At 38.5% G+C, this 22260-nt stretch overlaps 4 protein-coding genes across 10 annotated transcripts; all 4 read left to right on the top strand.

Annotated features, from left to right (window-relative positions):
* Positions 1-188: 188 nt before the first annotated feature.
* Positions 189-7094, top strand: LOC128013810 (putative adenosylhomocysteinase 3). Of its 6 annotated transcripts, none has more exons than XM_052596975.1 (17): positions 189-491; positions 2925-3036; positions 3157-3300; positions 3394-3494; positions 3774-3876; positions 3973-4067; positions 4166-4272; positions 4378-4494; positions 4582-4645; positions 4777-4865; positions 4951-5021; positions 5115-5209; positions 5286-5384; positions 5587-5655; positions 5920-5998; positions 6088-6208; positions 6307-7094. In XM_052596975.1, exons 1-17 carry the CDS (start codon positions 204-206, stop codon positions 6311-6313), a joined length of 1761 nt encoding a protein of 586 aa, XP_052452935.1. In that variant the 5' UTR covers positions 189-203; the 3' UTR covers positions 6314-7094. The 6 variants fall into 6 exon arrangements, with proteins under 6 accessions (XP_052452935.1, XP_052452936.1, XP_052452938.1 ...); XM_052596977.1 differs by lacking the exon at positions 189-491 and adding an exon at positions 1873-2157; XM_052596979.1 differs by lacking the exon at positions 189-491 and adding an exon at positions 1874-2100.
* A 574-nt stretch (positions 7095-7668) lies between these two features.
* On the top strand, positions 7669-9115 carry LOC128013812 (protein phosphatase 1 regulatory subunit 3A-like). The gene is made up of 3 exons (XM_052596981.1): positions 7669-8496; positions 8749-8801; positions 8884-9115. The coding sequence occupies exons 1-3, from the start codon at positions 7730-7732 to the stop codon at positions 9000-9002; spliced, it is 939 nt and encodes a 312-aa protein (XP_052452941.1). The 5' UTR covers positions 7669-7729; the 3' UTR covers positions 9003-9115.
* A 281-nt stretch (positions 9116-9396) lies between these two features.
* On the top strand, positions 9397-12911 carry LOC128013809 (uncharacterized). The gene is made up of 2 exons (XM_052596974.1): positions 9397-12217; positions 12309-12911. Exons 1-2 carry the CDS (start codon positions 9548-9550, stop codon positions 12345-12347), a joined length of 2709 nt encoding a protein of 902 aa, XP_052452934.1. The 5' UTR covers positions 9397-9547; the 3' UTR covers positions 12348-12911.
* A 1609-nt stretch (positions 12912-14520) lies between these two features.
* On the top strand, positions 14521-21724 carry LOC128014089 (S-adenosylmethionine sensor upstream of mTORC1). 2 transcript variants are annotated; one of them, XM_052597313.1, is made up of 5 exons: positions 14521-14732; positions 17217-17358; positions 17437-17565; positions 17663-17777; positions 18789-21724. In XM_052597313.1, exons 1-5 carry the CDS (start codon positions 14594-14596, stop codon positions 19416-19418), a joined length of 1155 nt encoding a protein of 384 aa, XP_052453273.1. In that variant the 5' UTR covers positions 14521-14593; the 3' UTR covers positions 19419-21724. The 2 variants fall into 2 exon arrangements, with proteins under 2 accessions (XP_052453273.1, XP_052453272.1); XM_052597312.1 differs by having other exon boundaries at positions 17660-17777.
* Positions 21725-22260: the final 536 nt, after the last annotated feature.

The raw sequence follows: 22260 nt of genomic DNA, 5'->3' as shown, positions 1-22260 counted from the left end.
CCCAGCTCTTGGTTTACATTTTTTAATGAAATCTTTTAACCAAAAAGTGTAAACTGTAATGCTCTCCTCTCCTCTACCTCCATGTCATCCACACTGTTTCCACCATCAGTTAACATGAAGGCAATGTTTATACACCTTTAAGACCCTCCTCTGTTCAAAAGAGCAACTGCCTGTAACTTCAACACTCAACGAAAGACATTAAAATGGACAGCAGTCTCAACAGCAAACCAGAGATTCAGTCTGCAACTCCACCAATGGAAAACAACAACAGCGTGGAAGATAGCAGCCATAATGATGAAGCTGCCATTTCTTCTGCTCTGGAAACAGTTGGAAATGGGGATTCCTCAGAACCGCCAACAATTAGCTCAAAGTTACTGAGAATGCTGGAAGCAGCAACCAACTGGCGACCTGTGCTCGTAAAAATGCAGAACAGCGAGGAAGTGTTCAAGGAAAAGGAGGGAGTCGTCAGTGAAGCACCAAGAACAAAAAGAGTAAGTGCTACCGAAGCTGAATAAATACAATGGCTATTAAAGTGTTGTTTAGTGTTGTGCATTATAATGTAATAACAGACTAAATGCAAGACATAAATAGTCTCCCATATTTGTAATATTACTGTGTTCAGTGTGTTCCCGTTTCAAACCTTGGCTTGTATCACAAAAGCAATGTAAACTTAGGAACGGAAGAATCATGAATCTTAGAGTTGTTTGGGTTCTTTACCACCATTTGTCCTTGAACAATATACTTGATCCCTCGCTTTTTCAACAGGAATATCTCTATAGCGATAGAGCTGTAGATGTCCTGTTTTATACCAGACTGAGAAAGGGTTAGATGTCTGTTCTGCTCAATGGAGGTCATAGAAGTGCTGAGGTCAAACCTTGGAAAGGGAGAACCATGAATCTGAGTTGTTTAGCCTCTTTACCATTTGAACAAGGCACTTGATCAGTTGCTTTGATGAGAATGTCCTGTCAGCGACAGAACTGTCCATTTTCTTGTTTTATGCCACATTCAGAACTGTTTGTTTTGGACATTGGAGTGCATAGATGTGCTGAAGTCAAACCTTGGCAATGGAGACCCATGGGTCTGAATTTTGTTGAGGATCTTTACGACCAAGTGCTTGATCCCCAGTTACTTCAATGGGAAAGTCTCCAAAGCAACAGAGCTGTCAAAGTCCCGTTTTATGCCAGATTTAAAAAGGGTTAAATGTCTGTGCTGGTCAATGGAACGCATAGAAGTGCTGAGGTCAGACTTTGGAAAGGGAGACCCATGAATCTGAATGCTGTTGAATTCCCATTTTGTCATTGAGCACTTGTCCAGGTTGTGTCAAGGACACTTTCTCTATGAGAAGTGAAAGTTTTTTTTATTTTTTTTCACAAGGTAAGGGTAAGGGTACACCTCTGGGTTTAAACACCAAAAAGCTTTGAATCTGAGAGCCACTGAGTTTCCTTACCTCCACTGTGTCCTTAAACACTCGATCCCAGGTTGTGCCAATGGGACTGTCTCTGTGAGATGCAAATTGGCTTCTTTATACCACATGTGGTAGAGGTAAATACAGGTTTGGTAAATTAAATGGGCTGGGAAGCATAAGCCTTGAGTTGCCTTGTCTCCATTTTGCCCTTGAACAATGTACTTGACCCTAGATTGCTCCAAGGGACTGTTCCTTTAGTAAAGGAACAGCAAATCATTTAGGATACAACATGCCTGCTAAATGAGGTGTAACTGAATAACCTGTTCTTGATCATCATTAACAACCCTGAACAAAGACACGGGCTGAACACAGACCAGTGCTCTTATAACCACACAGTAGCCGCTCAGTGGCACTGGGCCAGAATTAATAAATGACTTGTGGGAACTTTTGCGACCTCACAGACTTTAATCATTGTCAAATCACGTAAGCAGACAGAGGGCTCTGGATATATTGTACAGGCTTTGGTCTCACAGTGTAGGATTTCATCTGACAGTGGACCCATGCTTCTCTAGCCCGCTCGTCTAACATCATGGCACGACAATTACTGTTGTGGTTCAGCCTTTAAATGCTTACGTGGGAGTTATTCTACGCATTTCTAAAGAGGAGCCGACACCATGAGGAAAGTCTACAGCCTGGTTAGTCTCTCTAAAAACAGGGAATCAAAAGATGCTGTGATATCTCTTAACATCAAGGTATTTCCAGAGAAGTTACTTTTTCTTAGGACGTGGGCAGATTTAAATATTAAGCACTGAAAACGATATTGGTTTTTTTTGTGATTAGTAAAAGTTTATATTCATTAATTTAGTCATTTCGTCCTTAGTAGTGTTATATTATTGGTTTATTTGAATACAAATTAAATTCCATAACTATATATATTTTGATTTACCTTATTTGTATTACTGTGTGCTCAAGTATACATTTTTATTCATTACTTGCTAATCTCAGCACTTTGAAATATAATCAGATTTTTTGTTGGCAGAGAATTAAATGGGACTACTAATGCTAACCCTAAAAAACAAATGCATAATTATGAATGCCATGTTTAATTTCAGCATTATTTGGTCTCTTAGATCTCTTGTCTGTATCTGAAACGTATACGTTTCTGTGTATTTCATGTGTCCTCCTAACACTATTTTTATATTTCTACCATTAGATACGTGTCTACTTTTAGAATAAAGGGGTTGTAATTATTCTATTATTTTGAGAAATCCCTTTAAGATTTAGTTTTTTTGGTTTTGTTTTTTTGGTTGCATTCACATTCAGATATTGAGATCTGTAATTAGATAAAAGGTTGAAAACTATTCTGAGAAATTCAAATGTTTTGGATGCAAAAAGCATTGCATTTGTATGAAGCGAATACTACTTATAAAATGATAGAAAATACATTTTTATATAAAATACATATTTGAGGCATCTTTTACATTCAATATATAACAAAATATCATTATTTTTTCCTCAGCAAATCCAATATCCTGAGCAGACACGAGAATTCGACAGCCGATTAACAAAGACGGGACGCCGCTCCCTGTCCCACTCCATTTCTCATTCCTCTACAGACAGCAACGGCTCAGGTAGATGCCACACAAATTCCCTCCAACTGGAAAATTTACATTTTTGGTAGTTCCTTGTATTTTCATCCCAATCTTTGATCCCATTTTACTTTCCCGATTCGTTTCTCTTTTTTTTTTCAGGGGGCTCAGATGCAGAAAATCCAGAAGATGAGGTCTCTCCTCGAGACGTGCAACAGATCAACTCTAAAGGGAGCAGGGACTTCTGCATCAAAAGCATCAAACTGGCAGACTTTGGCCGTCGAGAGATAGAACTTGCCGAGGATGGTAGGCATACATCATGTTTTAAAACACGTAAGGATTGTACAATATACCAAAAGAAATGTCATAAATGTGTGCATCTGTTTTGATTAATTAAAGAGATGACTGCACTAATGGCCTTGAGAAAAGCTGCCCAGGTTGAGAAACCATTGGCAGGGGCTAAAATAGTGGGATGCACCCATGTCACGGCCCAGACAGCTGTAAGTGTCATCCCTTCACAGCATTTTAAACCTATACTGTACCATGCTAAAAGAAAAAGAAACTCGTACAGTAAAAAAAACCTGTTTTACAAGGTCAACAGCACCAAAGAAACATGAAACCCCCAACACCTCCCATATCCCCCTATACCTCAGCTGATTATATAATACAAAGATACATCAATAAGTAAATATTAGTACTGGCCATACTACTATTTGTTAGTTTTTTAAAGATATATTCAGTATATGTGTATGTGTGTATATATACTTTTCCCTAAACAGGTGCTGTTTGAGACTCTGGTGGTATTAGGGGCTCAGTGTAGGTGGGCAGCCTGCAATATTTACTCCACTCAGGATGAAGTGGCGGCTGCTTTAGCAGAGCAAGGTAAAATAAACTCTCTGACTTTTTTTGTTTTTGTTTTTGCATGTGATTTACCTTCTTTGATTCCTCCCGTGTCTTGCCCTCTTCTCTCCGTTTCAGATTTTCCAGTGTTTGCATGGAAGGGAGAATCTGAGGATGACTTCTGGTGGTGTATTGACCGCTGTGTGAATGTGGACGGCTGGGAGCCAAACATGGTACGAGAGTCTTCTGTGATATGGGACCGCTTCCCCTTCAGTGTCTCTTATCTTGTGTTTTCACCTGTAATCAGAAGTTTGTTAATGCTCTTTTCTAGATCCTCGATGACGGAGGAGATATGACACATTGGATATACAAGAAATATCCTCACCTCTTCAAGAAAGTCAAGGGTATTGTTGAAGAAAGTATCACAGGCATACACAGGTGCAGTCCCTTTTTAATCCTGGTTATTTGTCACATTTGACACCTGCATTGACACGTGAATTGAAGCTTACAGCTTTGCAAATGTTTTTGCATCACATTTCTCAGACTTCATCACCTCTCTAAAGCTGGAAAACTATGTGTGCCAGCCATAAATGTGAACGACTCGGTCACTAAACAAAAGTTTGACAATCTCTACTGCTGCAGGGAGTCCATTCTGGATAGGTAAGATAACAATACAAGCGTTTCTCCATTAAATTCACAGTATTTATATGATTAAACCGACTTTCTGTCTTGTTTCAATTCTCTCAGTCTGAAAAAGACCGCTGATATCATGTTTGGGGGAAAGCAGGTGGCTGTATGTGGATATGGAGAGGTATGTCTCCTGATTCCTGAGAAACATTAAATGATGGTTTCTATTGTGTATGCCACTTGAATGCAGTATCCATCAATACCTGCAATAGTTTAGTAAAGGCCTCTGTTTTGTGTAAATATCGGTGCCTTCAGGTGGGAAAAGGTTGTTCTGCAGCTCTGAAAGCGATGGGATCTGTGGTGTATGTAACCGAAATCGACCCCATCTGTGCTCTACAAGCATGGTAAGATTAGTTATTTGAAAGCAACTATCCAGAGAGTTATATTTTCCACAGTATCACTCCTGACAACCAACTGTGTTTCACCTAGCATGGATGGCTTTCGATTGACCAAACTAGGTGATGTTGTGAGACAAGTGGACATGGTCATCACCTGCACAGGCAAGCTGCGTAACATCCGAAATAAAACACAAGTCTTTGCTGTGATATTACCTTACACTGTTTGCTTAGACAGCTGACCCTTTGTCAACACAGGAAACAAAAACGTTGTTGTGAGGGAACACATGGACCTCATGAAGAATGGCTGCGTTGTCTGCAACATGGGACGCTCTAATACAGAAATCGATGTTGTAAGTGGTGACAATTGATTACTTGTAATGGAATCGATTGATTTCTTGTAATTTCTGTTAACTTTTGTGTTCTCAGAGCAGTCTAAGAACCCCAGAGTTAGTATGGAAGCATGTGAGAGCGCAAGTGGATCACATTATTTGGCCTGATGGCAGGAGAATAGTCCTCCTTGCAAGGGTGAGAGAATACAGAATACTACTACAAATATAAAACATACCTTATATTTTTAGCATGTTAGGAACGATTTGTGCTACAAAGCAGTGGATCTAACAGCATGTCCTACTTGTGTAAATCATCTACATTTCCTCATTACAAACCTCATGACATATTGGTCATTAATGTTAATGGCATAGTTACGGTTTTACCATTACCATTCCAGGGCCGTGTCCTTAATCTAAGCTCCTCCACTGTACCCATATACGTGCTTTCCATCACAGCCACCACACAGGTATGGAAGCAGTTTGCTAATACATGAATTTAAATGAGGTTTTAAGTTGGTAGCCTAAAGGCTAATGTTCTTCTTTTACGTAGCCTACACATTAAAGACTAGCTGAGCATAGCAATACAAGTTTTAAAAGAACATTTGCATTTAGTACGACACAATGTAAATGGGAAGCATGCCAGCCTTAGGCTATAGTTGGGTTTGAAACGGTTTAGTGAATGGATTTGTTAAATTTGTTAACATGTTTAGCCTTCTGTATACTTTTTGAAGGCTTTGGCATTGATCGAGCTCTTTAATGCCCCGGAAGGCCGTTACAAGCAAGACGTCTATCTCCTTCCAAAGAAACTGGGTAACAACTAAATGGATTGCCATATTTATATCCATATTTCTTAATGTACCAAAGCATATTTGGATAAAAATTAGTATTTTGTGTACCAGATGAGTATGTTGCAAGCCTGCACCTGCTTACTTTTGACGCACACCTGACTGAGCTCACCGATGAACAAGCCAAATACATGGGCTTGAATAAATATGGCCCCTTCAAACCCACTTACTACAGGTGATGAATGTGTTTACAAATGACAATGAAACGACTGCATTTGTAGAGGTGTTGTGTGACACATTTAACACCTGCTTTGTGTTTTGGTTTGTTTTTAGGTATTAAGTCTCAGTGTGACTCATCATTTAAAAGAAAACTGACAGAAACTGATTAGACTCAGCAGGGAGTTCATTCATCCTGCTTTTCACCAACACATGATATTACCAGCTTGACCATTAAGGGTCAGAGTGTACCAATATATAGTGAACTACAGCACTTTTTCCTCTTGCTATTGTACTGCTAACCATTTTAGAAAAGGTGTCCATTCTGGTTGTATACAACGTACATTATCACTAAAGCTTCCTCAAAACAAATAAATACATAAAAGTAAAAGAAAATGGAATAAATGAACATGGCATGCTACGAGTATGTTATTTATATCCTTGCATAGTTCTCTAATAAAACACTGTATTCTGCTAAGTTTGCTTACTTCACAAATAGAAAACCTGACAGGGCAAAACCACTGTTTTTACTATGAATGACACAGATACTTTAATCTTAAAACACTAACACATGAAAACTGGAAACACAAACTGACATTATAGAATGGAAAATGGCTTGGTGTACTCACTTTAAGTCTAGTAAAGGGGTAAAGGGTAAGAATAATAGAGAGACCATCTGCTGTCCTTAAATCTTGAAGCAGGGAAAAATTCCTCAGTGTGCCTATAGATGGAGGTAAAGCTTTGACAAATAAAGGACAAAGAAAGAGGGATATTTGCTTGCTTGTAGTGGCAACAATCTTGTTGGATCTCATGTGGTTTGCAAGACAGAAATTCTGTTGATTATGATTTTCCTCCACTGTATTTTTTGTGTCCAAGTAGTTAAATAAAGGTATTTCAAAGCAGCTGGAAGTTGTGATTTTTTTTTACATTATTCCGTTAAAAAATATAAATCTCTTACAAATATGGTTGACTAAGCAAAAGAAAGTAATTTTGTGTAATATTGCTCTATTTATTATATGAAAATTGCTTGTATAAATGTAACAGAAATTATAAATATATTTATAAATGACCACAAATCCAAGCCTTTAAAACATACACAGAAAAAGCATGTGAAATGATTAAAGAGATCACCCAAAATAAAAATTCTGTCATCATTTACTTATCCTCAGATATCTTCCTTTATTTTACAAGAAACAAGGAATGACATCAAGGCGAGTAAGGTAAATAATCAGTAGTGATGACAGGATTTACCATTTTTGTGTGAACTGTCCCTTTAATCGTCTCCTTAAAGACATTGAGACATATATTCGCTATGTCTTTGTATGCATAACAATGTTATGCTGTTTGAAGCGTGCCTCGAACATATTTTTTTCATGGGTCCCCTGAGCTCTGACTGCATAGCTCAAGTGGTTTCTGTCCTAAATATAGAGTTGGCTTTTCCCTCCAATGTCAAATGTAACTTGATTCCATAAGTTGAATCACAGCACGTCAGTTGCTGGCTGACCGGCTGAGTTCCTCTCACTCTGTGCCACACTGCCTGATGGAGTCGGTGGGAGTGCTATGTAGCCCCACTGGGGCCAGCTCCAACCTACTGAGCTTGCCGGCATCCTGCCCCTGGGATGAGGACGAGGAGTCACTGGGTTTGGAAGGAATCAAGCCCAAATCTTCACCCGTACCGAGACGACGGAGTTCGGCGTCCTCCGATGACTCCCTGCCTCCCCCTTCCAGCAGCCGAAGAGTGTCCTTTGCTGATGCCTTCGGTTTGAGTCTTGTCTCAGTGAAACAGTTTGATGCTTGGGGAGTAACTGACCCATCAGGCTCTCTGGAGAGTCACTTGAATGAAGATAAGGAGTATTACATGGTTCCTCTCTTCACCCTTCCACAGACCTCTGAGGAACTAGCCTTGCGGGTTCACGAGCAGAAGCTAGAACTGGAGAGTTTGGAGTTGCTTTCTGGGACCACCACCCTAAGAGGAATCGTTCGTGTGCTGAATATTAGTTTTGATAAGATGGTCTATGTGCGTACCTCTTTTGATTCGTGGAAGAGTCATTTTGATCTGTTGGCAGAGTATGTCCCTGGGTCAAACAATGGTGGGACGGATCGTTTCTCCTTCAGACTCACACTAGTACCCCCATTTGGACAAGAGGGCGCTAGGGTCGACTTCTGTTTGCGATATGAAACATCTTTAGGCACTTTTTGGGCGAACAATAATGAAAAGAACTACTCTGTGTTTTGTTGTGAAAAAATAAAGGCGAAACCCCAAGACGAGAGTGAAAACAGAAGAAAAAGCTGTCTGAAAACCACCAGGTGAGAGGTCACCAACACATCTGATGCATAAACAGCAATAAATGTCAAAAGAAATATTCCAAAAATATCGATATGACTGTACTTTTAATCACATTTATATATAATGCAAACTAAGTCTTGATAACAACTGATACAGATTTGAAACGTAAGTGACATGCCAGAGTTAATATGCTTAAAACTACAATAATACATGCAACAATATATATATGCCTTTTCCCCAATTCTTAATTTTATAATTGTCTCATTTTCCAGCCTAGATGTCTCTGCTTCGACTGTTTCAGCAACAAACAATGAAGAATTTCCTGGTAATTGTCCTCCGGAAAATAACCTACAACTAGATTTGGAAATACTATACAATTCTGATAAATACATGTTTTGTTTCCTCAGATATAAATCTAAATTCGGGATCTCTAAAGGACAACTGTGAGAAACTTGAAAGCAAAGAATTACAGGCGAGTTCTGCATTTTACCAAATTCAACCACTGTCAAATAATTGTGTGTTTTAATAAAACAAAGCCTTTTTTTGTGTAAAACTGTATAGTGAAAACAATATTATAAATTGTGCTGTGACACTGGCTGCTCTCTCAGAATGTCATGCGGTTACTGATGTTAGGCTTTGACAAGTGTTAGTGTAACATTACAGTATGTACTGTCCCAAACAAGACACTTGATAGGTCATGCTGTTCAGAGTCGCTGAGTCCAAGACCATCGAGTTATGTTGTTAAAAGTGAACCCAAGTCAATGGGCCTCACTGACTAAGCATGAGCATTGTGTATGAACTATTTTTTTTTTTGCGTATGAACCTGCATATGAGCGATTTTACAAACAAATCAAGATTCATTAAAACTTTCATAATAAAATGTATTCTAAATACAGAAAATCACACCATGGCCGTTCTTATCAGAGAATGAGTTCAAATGTCTTGACTATCTTAAAAGTTAAAAAGGTATTTCGATAAGATCTTAAGAAAAGTTATTCTTTAAATTATATTTACTGAAGACAGCATTTCATTCAGTATTTTTCACATCTATCTCTTTGGAAACAGGAGGAAATGAACAGAAACCGCAGCCGAAGAAGCAAAAGAAAGGCTGCGCGATTGGCAAAAGTCAAGGAACACTTTGCTAAGAGGGAAGAAGAACAGAAACAAGGGACCAAGGCCAAAGAAAGTGAAGGTACAGCAGACATCAGCATGCAGGAACATGCAACATTGCTGAAGACACCATGCAGTTCCCTATCACAACAAACTGCTCGACCACCAGCGTGTAACCAAATATCACCCTCTCCAGCTGAGTATAGTGGAGATTCCACTGACATCGTCAGCCAAGCTAGAACACAAGATGAAGAAGACAACATAATTCACTCCAAGACTAATTTACCCCTGGAAGACTCCATCAGTTGTGATGAATCGATTGCATGCTCTGCTTCTGAAGTCTTGGAAGATATCCAACATCCCGAGCGCATTACTGACCAAACCGTTTCAATCAATCAGGCTGTTCCTGTATGTCAAAATCCTGACTTGCCTATTAGCCATAATGTTGAGGAAGCATGGAAGGAATTTGAGAAGGATGCTAAGCAAAGAATTCAAAGTTTGGCACTAAGCTCTCACGAGGACATGAATGTTAGCGATGGGAAACCAAAAGAGGATCTGAGTTTGAAAACTAATTCAGAGTCTCAGCTGTGCTCCCATGGCTTCACATTTGGGACCATTGTAGCCCCACTCTATCATCAGGTTTTTAAAAACATGGAAACAGAGAGAAAAAAACTCTTTCCGAAAGATTTAGATACGTCATTTAGGAAACTAGAGGATGAGAGTCGAAGAGCGGTCACAGCCCCTGAGACCACAAGCATTTGGACAGAGTCTTGCTATCTATCTACAAAACAGACAGTAGATGATGTTAATGTTGGCGTCTGCGAAGAATCAACAGAACAGAACTCACAACTTACAGTACGCCCAACCAAAAAACCTCTTCCAGAGCCAAATGAGAGTAAAGATGTTAAAAACGCAGAAGCGTCTTACAATCAAAATGATTGTACCAGAGAATACCCAAGAGACATCACATTTACTGAAACAAACCCTCCAAAAGTTACATCCATTCAGCCAGGTCCTCCCCGAGCAGGAGTTTCAACAGTGTGCACACTCACAGTCACACTAGCTCTGACTGAAGGCTCAATCCAGGATCATCCTTGCCAAAGTCTGTGTTTATTTCCTCAACATGGACCAGAACTTTTAGTCCCTACAAATCAAACAATAGAGTCAGGTACTGAAAGCCTACCTGGACAGATTCATCCATCGTCACCCACAGCATGTTTGGATAATCAGAGGTCCTGTATAAAAACTGAAAAGTCACAGAACCAGGAGGACCCTACAATTATCCACACCAAAGAGGAGAATATATTCACACAAGCAGAATATTTAATCAACACTTCTTGCTTTCCAGCCCAAGCTCCAGAGGACAACACAAAAAGCTCTTTGAGTTCATCTGATGATAAATTAGAGCCTGACAGCTGTGAGACGAGATCGAGCATTGAAAAACTTAAAGAACTCTCTCACTTAGCAATAGGAATCGCTATGCCAATAGAACCATACACACAATTTGAGAACACAAAGATAAATATGAGCAATACTTTGGAGAGCTACCAAATGAATGAAAAGGAGGAACAAATACTCATGGGTTTTTCTACAAGGACATCAGAGACGGAGCACTCCAACATGATTCATTCTGATGCAGAACATAACACATCAGTGATTAAAGAGATGGAAGAAAATCACACAACGAAAAATGCTGAAAGCCTGGAAGAGCAACAAGAGGGAAATGGAAATCAGATTAACCAGACGGAGAAGCAGAAACAAGACGAGGAGGAGAAAGGCCAAGAACCAGAAGAACAAGAAGGCGCAGAAGAAAAACATGAAAGAAGAGGAGGAATAAATATCATTGAAGATGAGTTGAAATATATAGATGATGAAGAGGACTTGGATGCAATGGAATCTGAGAAAGAAGAGAAACAACAAGCAGATGAAGATGATCTGCTTTCTCGTGAACAAGATTCAGAGGAACGCAAGAAGATCATTAGTACCGGCACTGTTGAATCATTACCACATCATGTTGACTTAAAAGGTACAGAGTACTCTGAAAAAGAGGACATTCACGTCAACCTCGGTTTAGAGATCTATGAGGAAACGGCTACATCTTGGCACGAATCAACTCAGAGGAATGATATCGAACTGAGCGGAAGTACGGAAGCTATGGAGAATGAATGCAACCGTTTTGAATTTATTGATAAAGAAGAGAATGTGTCCTATGAAGGTTTGAAAAGTGACTGGAAAACTCTTGATGATGAAAACACGGAATGCCTGGCAAAAGGCCGAGATCTTGAAAACGTTGAAGACAACACCTCGACAGAATCGCAGACCGATGATGAGATGGAGCTGTACCTGAACGGTCTGAAGAATTCACAACAGTCAGTATTCAGAGAAGGTGCAATGAGTGGGAGTTACAGCAAAAGACCCTCCTTGAGCAGAGGGAGGCCATTGGCTATGCCTTCAATCTCAGAGTCTATGGACGAGGACCAGCCGAATAGTTCCCTAGAGGATTTAACAAATATGGAGTACAACATGGAGCTGGAGAGAGCTACACTGCCCCTAGTGGATGGGAATGAGCATGTCATTAGATGTAACGTCTTGTGGTGGAAAGAGTTTCTGTCCTATGACAATATTTCAAGGGTGACTGGATATACATTTTTGTTGATGGTGTTTTTAGTCGCAGCCTATTATTATGACTTCATTGCATGTTTTGCTTTGTATATTATTACAGTGTATTGGCTGTTTCATCAAGGGGAGGAACAACCACTGAAAACCTCTCGGAAAGGTGACAGAGGACTGCAGTAAACATGATTTACTCGTCAACATTTGTTGGAGAACTTAGAAATGTGGAAGTGAATCCAAATATGTGTTGCTGCACATTAACATTGGATTATGTGGGGCTATGTTTATCACAAAAACTTTCATAATGGCAAATACATGATTACAGTAAAAGATGACTTTTGTAGATTGATGGATTGCTGATATAAAAATTCTTATTTTTCTGTTGCAAATATTTAACAAACATTTTTCCTTACTTGGTCGTGCAAGATTATTCGAGTTACTTTGTTTGTTAATTTGTCTGGTCTGTTTACAGACTACATCAAGGATCAATATCCTCTTTTGTTTCAGTAAACCTAACGTTATGTTCTTAACATCTCCAACCTGCCAACTTTTCTTCATAAGGGCAGAGGTGTCATATGGCACAGGTGTGTAAACATAATGAATAAACCATGTAAAATAAACCATAACTTCCATCGTTGTGCACTCAAAATAGATAAGATGTCTGTAAATTTGCTTTGTCCAATCAATATATTACTTCATGTTGTGCATCTGCTATTATTTCAAGTTGTCTTTATCTTGTCCATTTATTGTTAGACATCTTTCATGGAACTGGCTTTCAGTGAACAAGCAGATGAGCTATGATCTCATCTCCAGGTTATTATGCTCTGCAGTTCACAGAAATATATCTAACAACAGATCTCCCCAAATAGACTCCTTTACTTTTTTAGCTGTAGATGTTTTAAGAACGTTTCAGTTGCTTCTGGGCATACAGTGAAAGTCATTGGGGTCTATAGCAACATCGTACCCAAATGACGTTTAATTGTCTGGACCAAAACAAAAGGGTAATTAATGAATGAATTAATTATTTTTTAAGTCATTTTTCAAAATATTGACTTTTGTGTTCGATAGAAGAAAGAACGCATAAGGGTGAATAAATTACATAATTACACTTTCAGTAAACTTCCCCTAGAGTAATCTTAAGAACACATTAATTTCGTGGCTAGATGCATGACTGCATGTTTATGAGCTGATACAATAAGGCACGTTGTAGTTCCTGGGGGAGGAGTTTTTAGTTGAGGGTGCAACTATTATGGGATTATCACTCTCTCTAAATAGGCTGGAACTACAAGATGACATTTTCAAGGTTTAATTCTCACAGAATAACCCAAAGCTCTGTGGAATGAAACGTGACAGAACTCACGTTCTCTTCTCGCTGCATGACTCTTTGACAGAGCGCGAGAATGTGATACATCGATTTGATTCTCATGATCAAACGCTTGAAACACCTACCTTACGTGGGTTATTTTTAACTTTATTAGTAATCAGTTGAAAATGTAAACATGGAGCGAAAGAAAGTTGGGAATATATATATATATATAGAGAGAGAGAGAGAGAGAGAGAGAGAGAGAGAGAGAGAGACAGAGAGAGAGAGAGAAAATGAGGTATTCTTATTTTTAATTATTTTAAAAAGAGTAATAATTACGATATAAATCAACAAATCATTATTTTAACTTATATTTTCTAAATAACCTATAATAATTTTGAATCAACTGATAATATAGTAATTGTGTAGAATTTTCATGCACATAATAATGGTTAATAATAATAACAACGACAATACTAGTCAAGTCACCTTTATTTATATAGCGCTTTAAACAAAATACATTGAGTCAAAGCAACTGAACAACATTCATTAGGAAAACAGTGTGTCAATAATGCAAACTGACAGTTAAAGGCAGTTCATCAATGAATTCAGGGATGTCATCACCTCAGTTCAGTTTAAATAGTGTCTGTGCATTTATTTGCAATCAAGTCAAAGATATCGCTGTAGACGAAGTGACCCAAACTAAGCAAGCGAGAGGCGACAGCGACAAGGAATCAAAACTCGGTGACAGAATGGAGAAAAAAAAAAACCTTGGGAGAAACCAAGCTCAGTTCGGGGGGCCAGTTCTCCTCTGACCAGACGAAACCAGCAGTCCAATTCCAATACTACTACTACTAATTATTATTATTTTTATATGCATCATAATACACATTATCATTAAGTTATCAAAACTTAATGATCAAACTTAAACGTCAACCCTTCATAGAGTTTGATTCGAGTTTGAGGTGTTTCATGTTCAGCGTTCACAGATTGGACGCGCGCACTTCCGGCACGTTCGCTGCGGTGCGTACGTGCGTGCGTGCCTGCGTTCTGACGGAGCCGGTGCGCCGGTAGACTCTCAGTGCTGTACTATGGACCTGCGGAGCAGCGCTGAGACAGAGCCAGATCTCTCCGTCGCGACGGAGCTGCAGTGCAGGAAGCAGGAGCAGGAGAAGCTCTCGGGGGTGGTGAAGAGCGTGCACCGAAAGCTCCGCAGGAAATACATTGAAGGTACTCCATGAGATGCGTAGTTGTAGCCTAGCCTAGAACAGCTGTACTCTGTAGTCTGGCCTGATCAGAGATGCGGGCATTTAAACGTCTGGAAAACAACCGTGACCTTACGAGAACAAAAATGGAGTTATTTAAATGTAAACTTGGTTGCATGACTGTAACGTTACATGGCTCGTTTTGGAAACATTGGCTGTTGCTCAAATCTTAGTGAGTTGTCTACATAGACAGCATTTTGGGTCAAATTTGAATAGAATGTTGCGAACGCACTAAAATAATGCTGTCTATGTAGGCAGCACATTAGGTATTGAAACAGGCTCTGTCTGTCTGTCTGTCTGTCTGTAGCACGACGTTATAGTCTGGTCAGCAAGGGTCGTTCATTTGTTCCTGTTCTGCTCTTCATTGATCCGATGGCTGAACGCATAAACAATTTTTAATTCTCTTTAGGGAATAAAAAGGTAATAAAGCAGGAATTTATGAGTGTGAATCCTCTGAATTATGTAACCTGACTGTGTACAGGACAGGTGACAAGTGTGCTCCTTTAATAGCTTTAGTGTCCTCTTCACTGTCAATTATTTATACATTTATTATTTAACACCTTTCTTATCTAATGACCTAATGGTCAGCTGACCAATTTGTAGTGTGTATACAAATTGGTCAGGCTGTGGGATGGTATAGTATAGGCAAAATAAGTACATATAGCATATGTTCTTTATTTTTTAAACTTTTAACATATTAAAAGTACAAAAATAAGTATTAAATAAGTGAACTGTAAATGTAATTCAATCAAGTATCAACAGAAGAATTGCAGTCAAGAAGAGTTCCAGCTGACGTCAGATATACTGGTTTCAGTGTGACTATGTCACCAGGGTTATGAGCACTTGTGGTGTAAATCTGGATTTTTTTTTTTAGTTGCCTAATCTTTAGTAGTACACTACCTTCTCTCCTCAGCTGACTTTCCTATTTGAGATTTTAGCATGTTCTTTTTTAAAGTGTACCTAAAAAAAAAGAACAAAATTCACTGATAGTGTTCTGACTTAAATATCAAGTTAAATATCTCGATCCATTCCTTTTTTGGCGAACTTTTAGGTTTAGGCCTTCTCCACTGTATATAAAAGCAACATGCAACCAAACATACAACACAACATTCAACACTGTCATCATTAATCTGTTGAAATGAGACTGAAATTAATTATAAACTTTGTGTAAAAAGAATTAATCTTGTCACCATGTAATATCCTAATTTTAAAAATGCATGACAACATGAAAAATGTGGCAAAAAAAAAAAAATATATATATATATATATGTGTGTGTTTGCTGTTTTTACATTTCCTTAAAATTAGTATTTATTTTATTTATTTTTTGTTAGTTAATATATTCTTAAGTTAAAGGGACCCTTCACCCGAAAATTAAAACTCTCAGCAAATCTTTCAGAAATGTCACAAAATATCTTTGATGTTCCACAAAAAAAAGTAGAAGTAAATGAAGAGAATTACAATTTTTGTGTGTACTATCACTTTAAGCACAGTCTATCACATTTAAAAATTTCATTTTTCGGGCCATAGTTTATACCCAGTTTTTTGAAAGTGCCTCTTATTATGTCTGATGAAGACTAAGTCCCAAAAACAACGCGTGCACATTTAAAAAAAAAAAGTGTAAAAAGTGTTATCTTGAGAATTGTAGACAAATAGACCTAGTCTTTTTATTGCTAGAGATAATTGACTGTGTGAGGATGTTGTTACATTTCCTGTTACAGTCTTGCGCTGCAGTGAGCTTCATCCAAGACGGATATCATGAAAGAGATTATGAAATGTTTGATTTTTGCCTGAAATCAGTTGTACCTGCAGGACGCAGAACCTAAATAAAATAGCACCATGTTCATGCCGTCTGACTTTAATTGTGTTGTTTAGTTTCTCATGGTTCAGATTAGCTTTATCGAATCTTCCCCCAAGAGGGACGAGCAGCACTGTCAATCCCCCACACAGTAGTCTATTCACTAGAACCTTTAATGGGTTAATAAGAAAGACCTGATCTGGTCTTGACATTGTACTGCAGTATTCATACGTAACGGTGCTGCAGTCTTTTCCCTTCTAGTCTTATTCTCTGTAAATGTAATGAGGCCTGTATTTTCCATTCTGTCATGGGACGGCTCAATTTTTGTCAGTTTTTGCCCTCCCGAGCACTCTTGTAGGGTAGCGGTTGCTTTCTGGTGTCATCGGTGTTTCAGCAAGTTTGTGAACTGTGTGTGAATCAGCACAAATGCTTTGATCATATGGTTCTTTTGACCTTGGCAATGGAGTTGTTGAAGAAGTCGGACTGTGTTTTTTGAGCCGATGGAGGCTACGGTTTTTAGGATCAAAATTTTGAGGAAGCACAACATCAGCTGGCTCTTGAAACTAGGCTTTGTGAAAATGTTCACTTGGTTATGCCATGCAGAAGGATCAATCATGACTGTACGCTTCTCTGTTTCGTCTTTTCGACTGCAGTGGGAGATTTCGAGAAAATATGGCGTGAACATTGTGAAGACGAGCAGACTCTTAGCGAATATGCCATGGCCATGAAGAACTTAGCTGACAACCACTGGGCGAATAAATGCGAGGGCGAGGGGCGCATTGAGTGGTGCCGCAGGTATGAGTGCTAATGGTTAGTATTTGACATTGAATAGCTGATTTGGTATTTACTGCTGTTAAATCTCTCTTGCCGCAGTGTTTGCCAGGAGTACTTCCATGATGGAGGGATGAGGCGAGTATTGGAGAAGGATGAGAAAAGCGCTAGGCATGCCGCAGCTGGGAATAACACATCCGCAGACTCTCCAACACAATCATCCTCTTCAAGGTGCTCTAGAATGATATTAACACTGCAAATCCACAACTTTAACAGATGGTTATGAGTTCATCGACTAAATCAACTTTTTATTCCTGCCTGGTAGCAGCTCAATGTTCCAGCTTGGGAGGATACGACTGCTGGATGTGGGCAGCTGTTTCAATCCCTTCCTGAAGTTTGACGAGTTTCTGACTGTTGGGATCGACATTGTGCCAGCAGTAGAGGTTTGTGTTTCTTGAAGTTATATGAGACTGCAGGCTTGTTAATTAACTTAACAATAAATAAAGTATTGTTGGCACCAGTAGCCTTGAGCAGTGCACGGACATACAGCGTCCCGAGTTCGAATCCCGAATCGAGGAACTTTTCTGGTCCCTCTCCCATCTCTCTCCCTCTCTCTCACACACACACACACACACACACACACTTCCCTTCCTGTCAGCTCTGATCTGTCCAATCATAATAAAGGCGAAATTGCCAAAAATTCATAACCTTAAAAATGTGGCTTGAATACACCTCTTTATATTTTGATATAGTTTTCAAAAATTACCAAAAATGTCAGGGTCGTACAACCATCCCGGCAGTGAAGTACTCACCAGGGTTGCAGTTATTTCATAAAATAATTACTGTTAAAAAAAAAAACATGATTATTGTGAATATATTATTATAATTTAAAAATAACTGTTTTCTATTTCAGTGTGTTTAATGTAATTTATTTCTGTGATATAAAGCTGAATTTTCAGCAGCCGTTACTGCAGTCTCCAGTGTCACATTATCCTTAAAAATCAATAAAATATGCAAGAAACATTTCTTCTTATCAATATTACATGCAGTTGTACTGTTTAAATTTTTAGGAAACTATCATACTTTTTTTCTAGTATTTTTGACTAGAAAGTAAAAAAAAAAAAAAGCATTTATTTTAAATAAAAATACGTGTATTAAATACAGTAAATGTCTTCACTGTAATTTTTAGCAATTGAATGTATTTTTTTTTTCATATAAAACGAACAGACTTTTGAATAGTAGTAAAATGGTGACCACATTTTAGTCATTAAATTTAAACTTTTGCAAAACATGCTATAAGCGTTTTTCAAAACCACTATGAATACAAAAAGTACATTTCTATGAATTATTATCTTGGACACTCTTTCTGTCATTGACCCTTGTACTAATTTTACCTGTCCTGCTGAGTCAAGCTAAATTCCATAAGATTCCTTTGTTCCTCTTTATTGCTACAGAGTGTCTACAAATGCGACTTTCTGAACCTGCAGCTGCAGCAGCCTCTGCAGCTGGCCAGCGACGCCTTGGATGCCTTCCTGCGGCAGCTGCACGGCCCCATCGACGCTTTACCTGCCCAGTTATTTCATGTAGTAGTCTTCTCCCTGCTTCTCTCCTACTTCCCCTCGCCCTACCAGCGCTGGCTCTGCTGCAAGAAAGCACATGAACTCCTGACCCTGAACGGCCTGCTCCTCATCATCACTCCTGACTCCTCCCACCAGGGCCGGCACACACTTATGATGCGCAGCTGGCGAGTTGCAGTGGAGTCTCTGGGCTTCAAGCGCTACAAGTACGTCAAGTTCTCCCACATGCACCTGATTGCTTTCCGCAAGGAGTCGCCCACCACCAGCAGCGACCTGGTCAGCCGCAACTACCCGGAGATGCTTTACATCCCGCAGGATTTTAACACACTCGATGAGGACGGATTCACAGATTGCTACGAACATCCGCGCTCTGATTTCGAGGACGAGCAGTTGGCTTATAGCTTCGGAGAACTGCCAGACACACCGTACGATTCGGACTCGGGCGAGAGCCAGAGCAGCTCGGCTCCCTTCCACGAGCTGGAAGACCCTATTTTGCTGCAGAGCTGAACTTGTTTACTGCCTCTCTTGATATTTAGTACCCTATTTTCACGCTGCCAAAATTGCTCTGCTGCGTTTGTTTACTCGACCCCTTTTTAAGAAGCAAAAAGTTTGCACAGAGTGAATGAGGACGTTTAAGTGGGCGTTGATATATTTTTTTTTAAAGAGTGTGCAAGACATCATTTTGAACACAAATGCACACACCAAACAATCTTAACTAAGAAATAGAAGTGGTTTTGTAACAGAAGAAGCTGAGTGATTTCAAGTCGCCGTTTTGACCGTTTTCTCATTTTTAGAATGACTGGATAAACCTTTTCAGACTAGCTTAACTTATACCTTAGTCGTAGTTATCATCAATGTCAAAAGATCCAACCTTCAGTTGCCATACTGTTTTGGACTTTTTCAGCTGAATTTCGTAAAAGTACAGTTTGTCTGAAAATGCCGTTTCAAGCCTGAATGATGGCCGTCTTCACTGAAATGCATATATTTCGAAAAATGCCTCGGTGTAATTTTTTCCGCACAGTCATTCAATGTAACTTTCCGTAACAATGAAACTTAGTGGAGTCCAAAACGATGTTGTTTTGAACCCCGTCGAGTTTTATTGTTACTAAAAGTGACACTGAAATGAAAGTTACAATGAAAGTCCATTGTAAGAACAAAAATAGTTCAACATTAATGTAAAAAGGAATTAATACACATTTGGAACATGGTGGTGAATAATATTTCGACTTTTGCGCGAACTATCCAATTAATGGTTCGATTCTAAGCAGGTTTTCACTGGACATTTTAGATGGCAATTTCCGCCATCTGTTCTCTACTGACTTTTTAGAGTAGCCTTTATCAATGATATTTGTAGCATTTTTAGTATCAGCTGAACTTGTGCGTGTTTGTTAATGTGACATTGTAACTGTGAATGTGGATTTCTCGCTTCAACAAGGTACATATCACGCAGAGTAGTCCTAGTTTTTCTGAACAAACAATCTGGCAAGTGACTGGATTGGATGCATGCGATCAAACGGCCTGAAAGTAGCTGCGTGTCTGCCTTCGTTTTTGTTTTAACCACTAATATAACTAGTAATATCCGATTACTTGTCAGCAGTATGTAGTATGGAACAGATTTCTCTGCATTTCGCCATAATGTGACTTTATTGAGTAGGATGATTGTTTACTCTTGACTGTTTACTCTCGAAACCTTTGGTTGCTCTAAATCTACTTCCTGTATCGTTGTCTCGTTTTCAGTACAATAGTTTAGTTTCCCGCTATCAATTACAAAATAAAGCTTTTAAGGTACAAAAGTTTGAAAAGTACTCTGCCAATTGTTGATTTAAAAGTACTACAGTAAGATTGTTGCGTATCACTGCACGTTTTTAGCTTCTATGTATCTAACTTTGAATCTTTTTTTATTCAATCCAGCTTCTTAAAAACACTATTTTGACTGTCCAAGCACATATTTGCACGTTTTCGGTAACACCCTTCATAGGGTAGGCAAAATATCGAAATTGGCATCAGCACTTCATTAGAATAGCAATACGTTCATAATCATAAACGGTCAAAGATTCCCCATATCACTGTAACCTGGCAGTTATATTGAGTAACTGATATTAGGCACTGTTTTCTATTGTACTGTGATGGGTCTTTACTCTTGAAGGAGTGTGTGAGATGTACACTGGGGTTTTGGTTGAAGTATCTATGTGAGATTTTGGTGTTAGGCACTTTAAATGTGTTTTGGGGTGCCAAAAATAAGTGTGGTAAGATTTGAACCGGTGATAGAACTCAGTGTGAGATCTTTCAGGGTATCAGGTAAAAAAAAATCCTCATCAAGGTGCCTTCAAACCCAAATTGTATTTTTGCATTTGTGATTCTATAGACTGGATTCAAGAACAGACTACTGATCATAACTGATCATCTACTGTCATAAGAAAGTGTGATAATTTCTCTCCCACAGTAAATGGTTACAGTACATACTTTCAGCAAATTAACCAGCTCTTGAAAAAATAAAATAAAACAAAAGACTGAAGTACGGCCCTGTTAGCAATAGCAGTTAAATGCATTTTAGCCTGTACTCGATTTATAAATATAATTAAAAAAAGACATTCTTAAAGCATAAAAAAAGCTTTGTATTACATTGTTTACTTGGTGGTGTGTTCAGATATTCACATATCAAATGTCTTTGTCTTCCCCAGGCTCTGATCCACTGTTTGCATGATTGATTTTCTTTATCAGTGTTATGATGGTTGACTCTCACAGAACTGGACTGTTTGTGAGGAATATTGTTATTCATCTTTGATATTAATAAAGGGTTTTTTGTTGCCTTCTCTCTGGTCTTTCATTTGCCTAATGAAGGTCACTTTAAATGCTTTACAGCTATTCTGTTCTAGTGATTATATGTGTTTCATATCACGTTTATCTGTTGTAGTGCTTATGTAAACAAAAGTATGGAGTCAGTAATATTTTTTTTCATTCAGCAGGGATGCATTAAATTGGTCAAAGGTGTCAGTAATAAATAATTGTAATATAATGGATTATAATGTAACAACTGTTTTCAGCAATGATGTTAAATTTTTCTTGAGCAGCAAATTAGCATATTAAAACGTAATGCAGCTGAAAATTCAGTTTTGCATCACAGGAATTGCATTTTAAAATCAGCTATTTTAAATCTTAATAATATTTTGTTTTTACTGTATTTTTAATTAAATAAATGCCACCTTGGTAAGAATAACAGCCATTTCAAAAACATCAAATCCCATGTAACTTTATATAAACAAATATTATACCCGTTTACAAATTTCCCAGTGTTTTTAATAATGTAAAAGCATTTGTTTATTTATTTATTGCTATAAACAACAGTGTT

Source organism: Carassius gibelio, chromosome B25 (genome assembly GCF_023724105.1).
Source record: "Carassius gibelio isolate Cgi1373 ecotype wild population from Czech Republic chromosome B25, carGib1.2-hapl.c, whole genome shotgun sequence".
Classification (NCBI taxonomy): Eukaryota; Metazoa; Chordata; class Actinopteri; order Cypriniformes; family Cyprinidae; genus Carassius; species Carassius gibelio.
This window is presented reverse-complemented; position numbering and strand designations above follow the sequence as displayed.

Coding starts and splice junctions, on each gene's coding strand:
- LOC128013809 (XM_052596974.1), top strand. CDS start 9,548: ATGAACAGAAACCGCAGCCGAAGAAGCAAAAGAAAGGCTGCGCGATTG. Junction 12,218..12,308: donor CCTATGACAATATTTCAAGG/GTGACTGGATAT, acceptor ATATTATTACAG/TGTATTGGCTGTTTCATCAA.
- LOC128013812 (XM_052596981.1), top strand. CDS start 7,730: ATGGAGTCGGTGGGAGTGCTATGTAGCCCCACTGGGGCCAGCTCCAAC. Junction 8,497..8,748: donor AGCTGTCTGAAAACCACCAG/GTGAGAGGTCAC, acceptor CTCATTTTCCAG/CCTAGATGTCTCTGCTTCGA. Junction 8,802..8,883: donor AAACAATGAAGAATTTCCTG/GTAATTGTCCTC, acceptor TTGTTTCCTCAG/ATATAAATCTAAATTCGGGA.
- LOC128014089 (XM_052597312.1), top strand. CDS start 14,594: ATGGACCTGCGGAGCAGCGCTGAGACAGAGCCAGATCTCTCCGTCGCG. Junction 14,733..17,216: donor CCGCAGGAAATACATTGAAG/GTACTCCATGAG, acceptor TTTCGACTGCAG/TGGGAGATTTCGAGAAAATA. Junction 17,566..17,659: donor ACACAATCATCCTCTTCAAG/GTGCTCTAGAAT, acceptor CCTGCCTGGTAG/CAGCTCAATGTTCCAGCTTG.
- LOC128013810 (XM_052596975.1), top strand. CDS start 204: ATGGACAGCAGTCTCAACAGCAAACCAGAGATTCAGTCTGCAACTCCA. Junction 3,037..3,156: donor TACAGACAGCAACGGCTCAG/GTAGATGCCACA, acceptor TTTTTTTTTCAG/GGGGCTCAGATGCAGAAAAT. Junction 3,495..3,773: donor ATGTCACGGCCCAGACAGCT/GTAAGTGTCATC, acceptor TTCCCTAAACAG/GTGCTGTTTGAGACTCTGGT.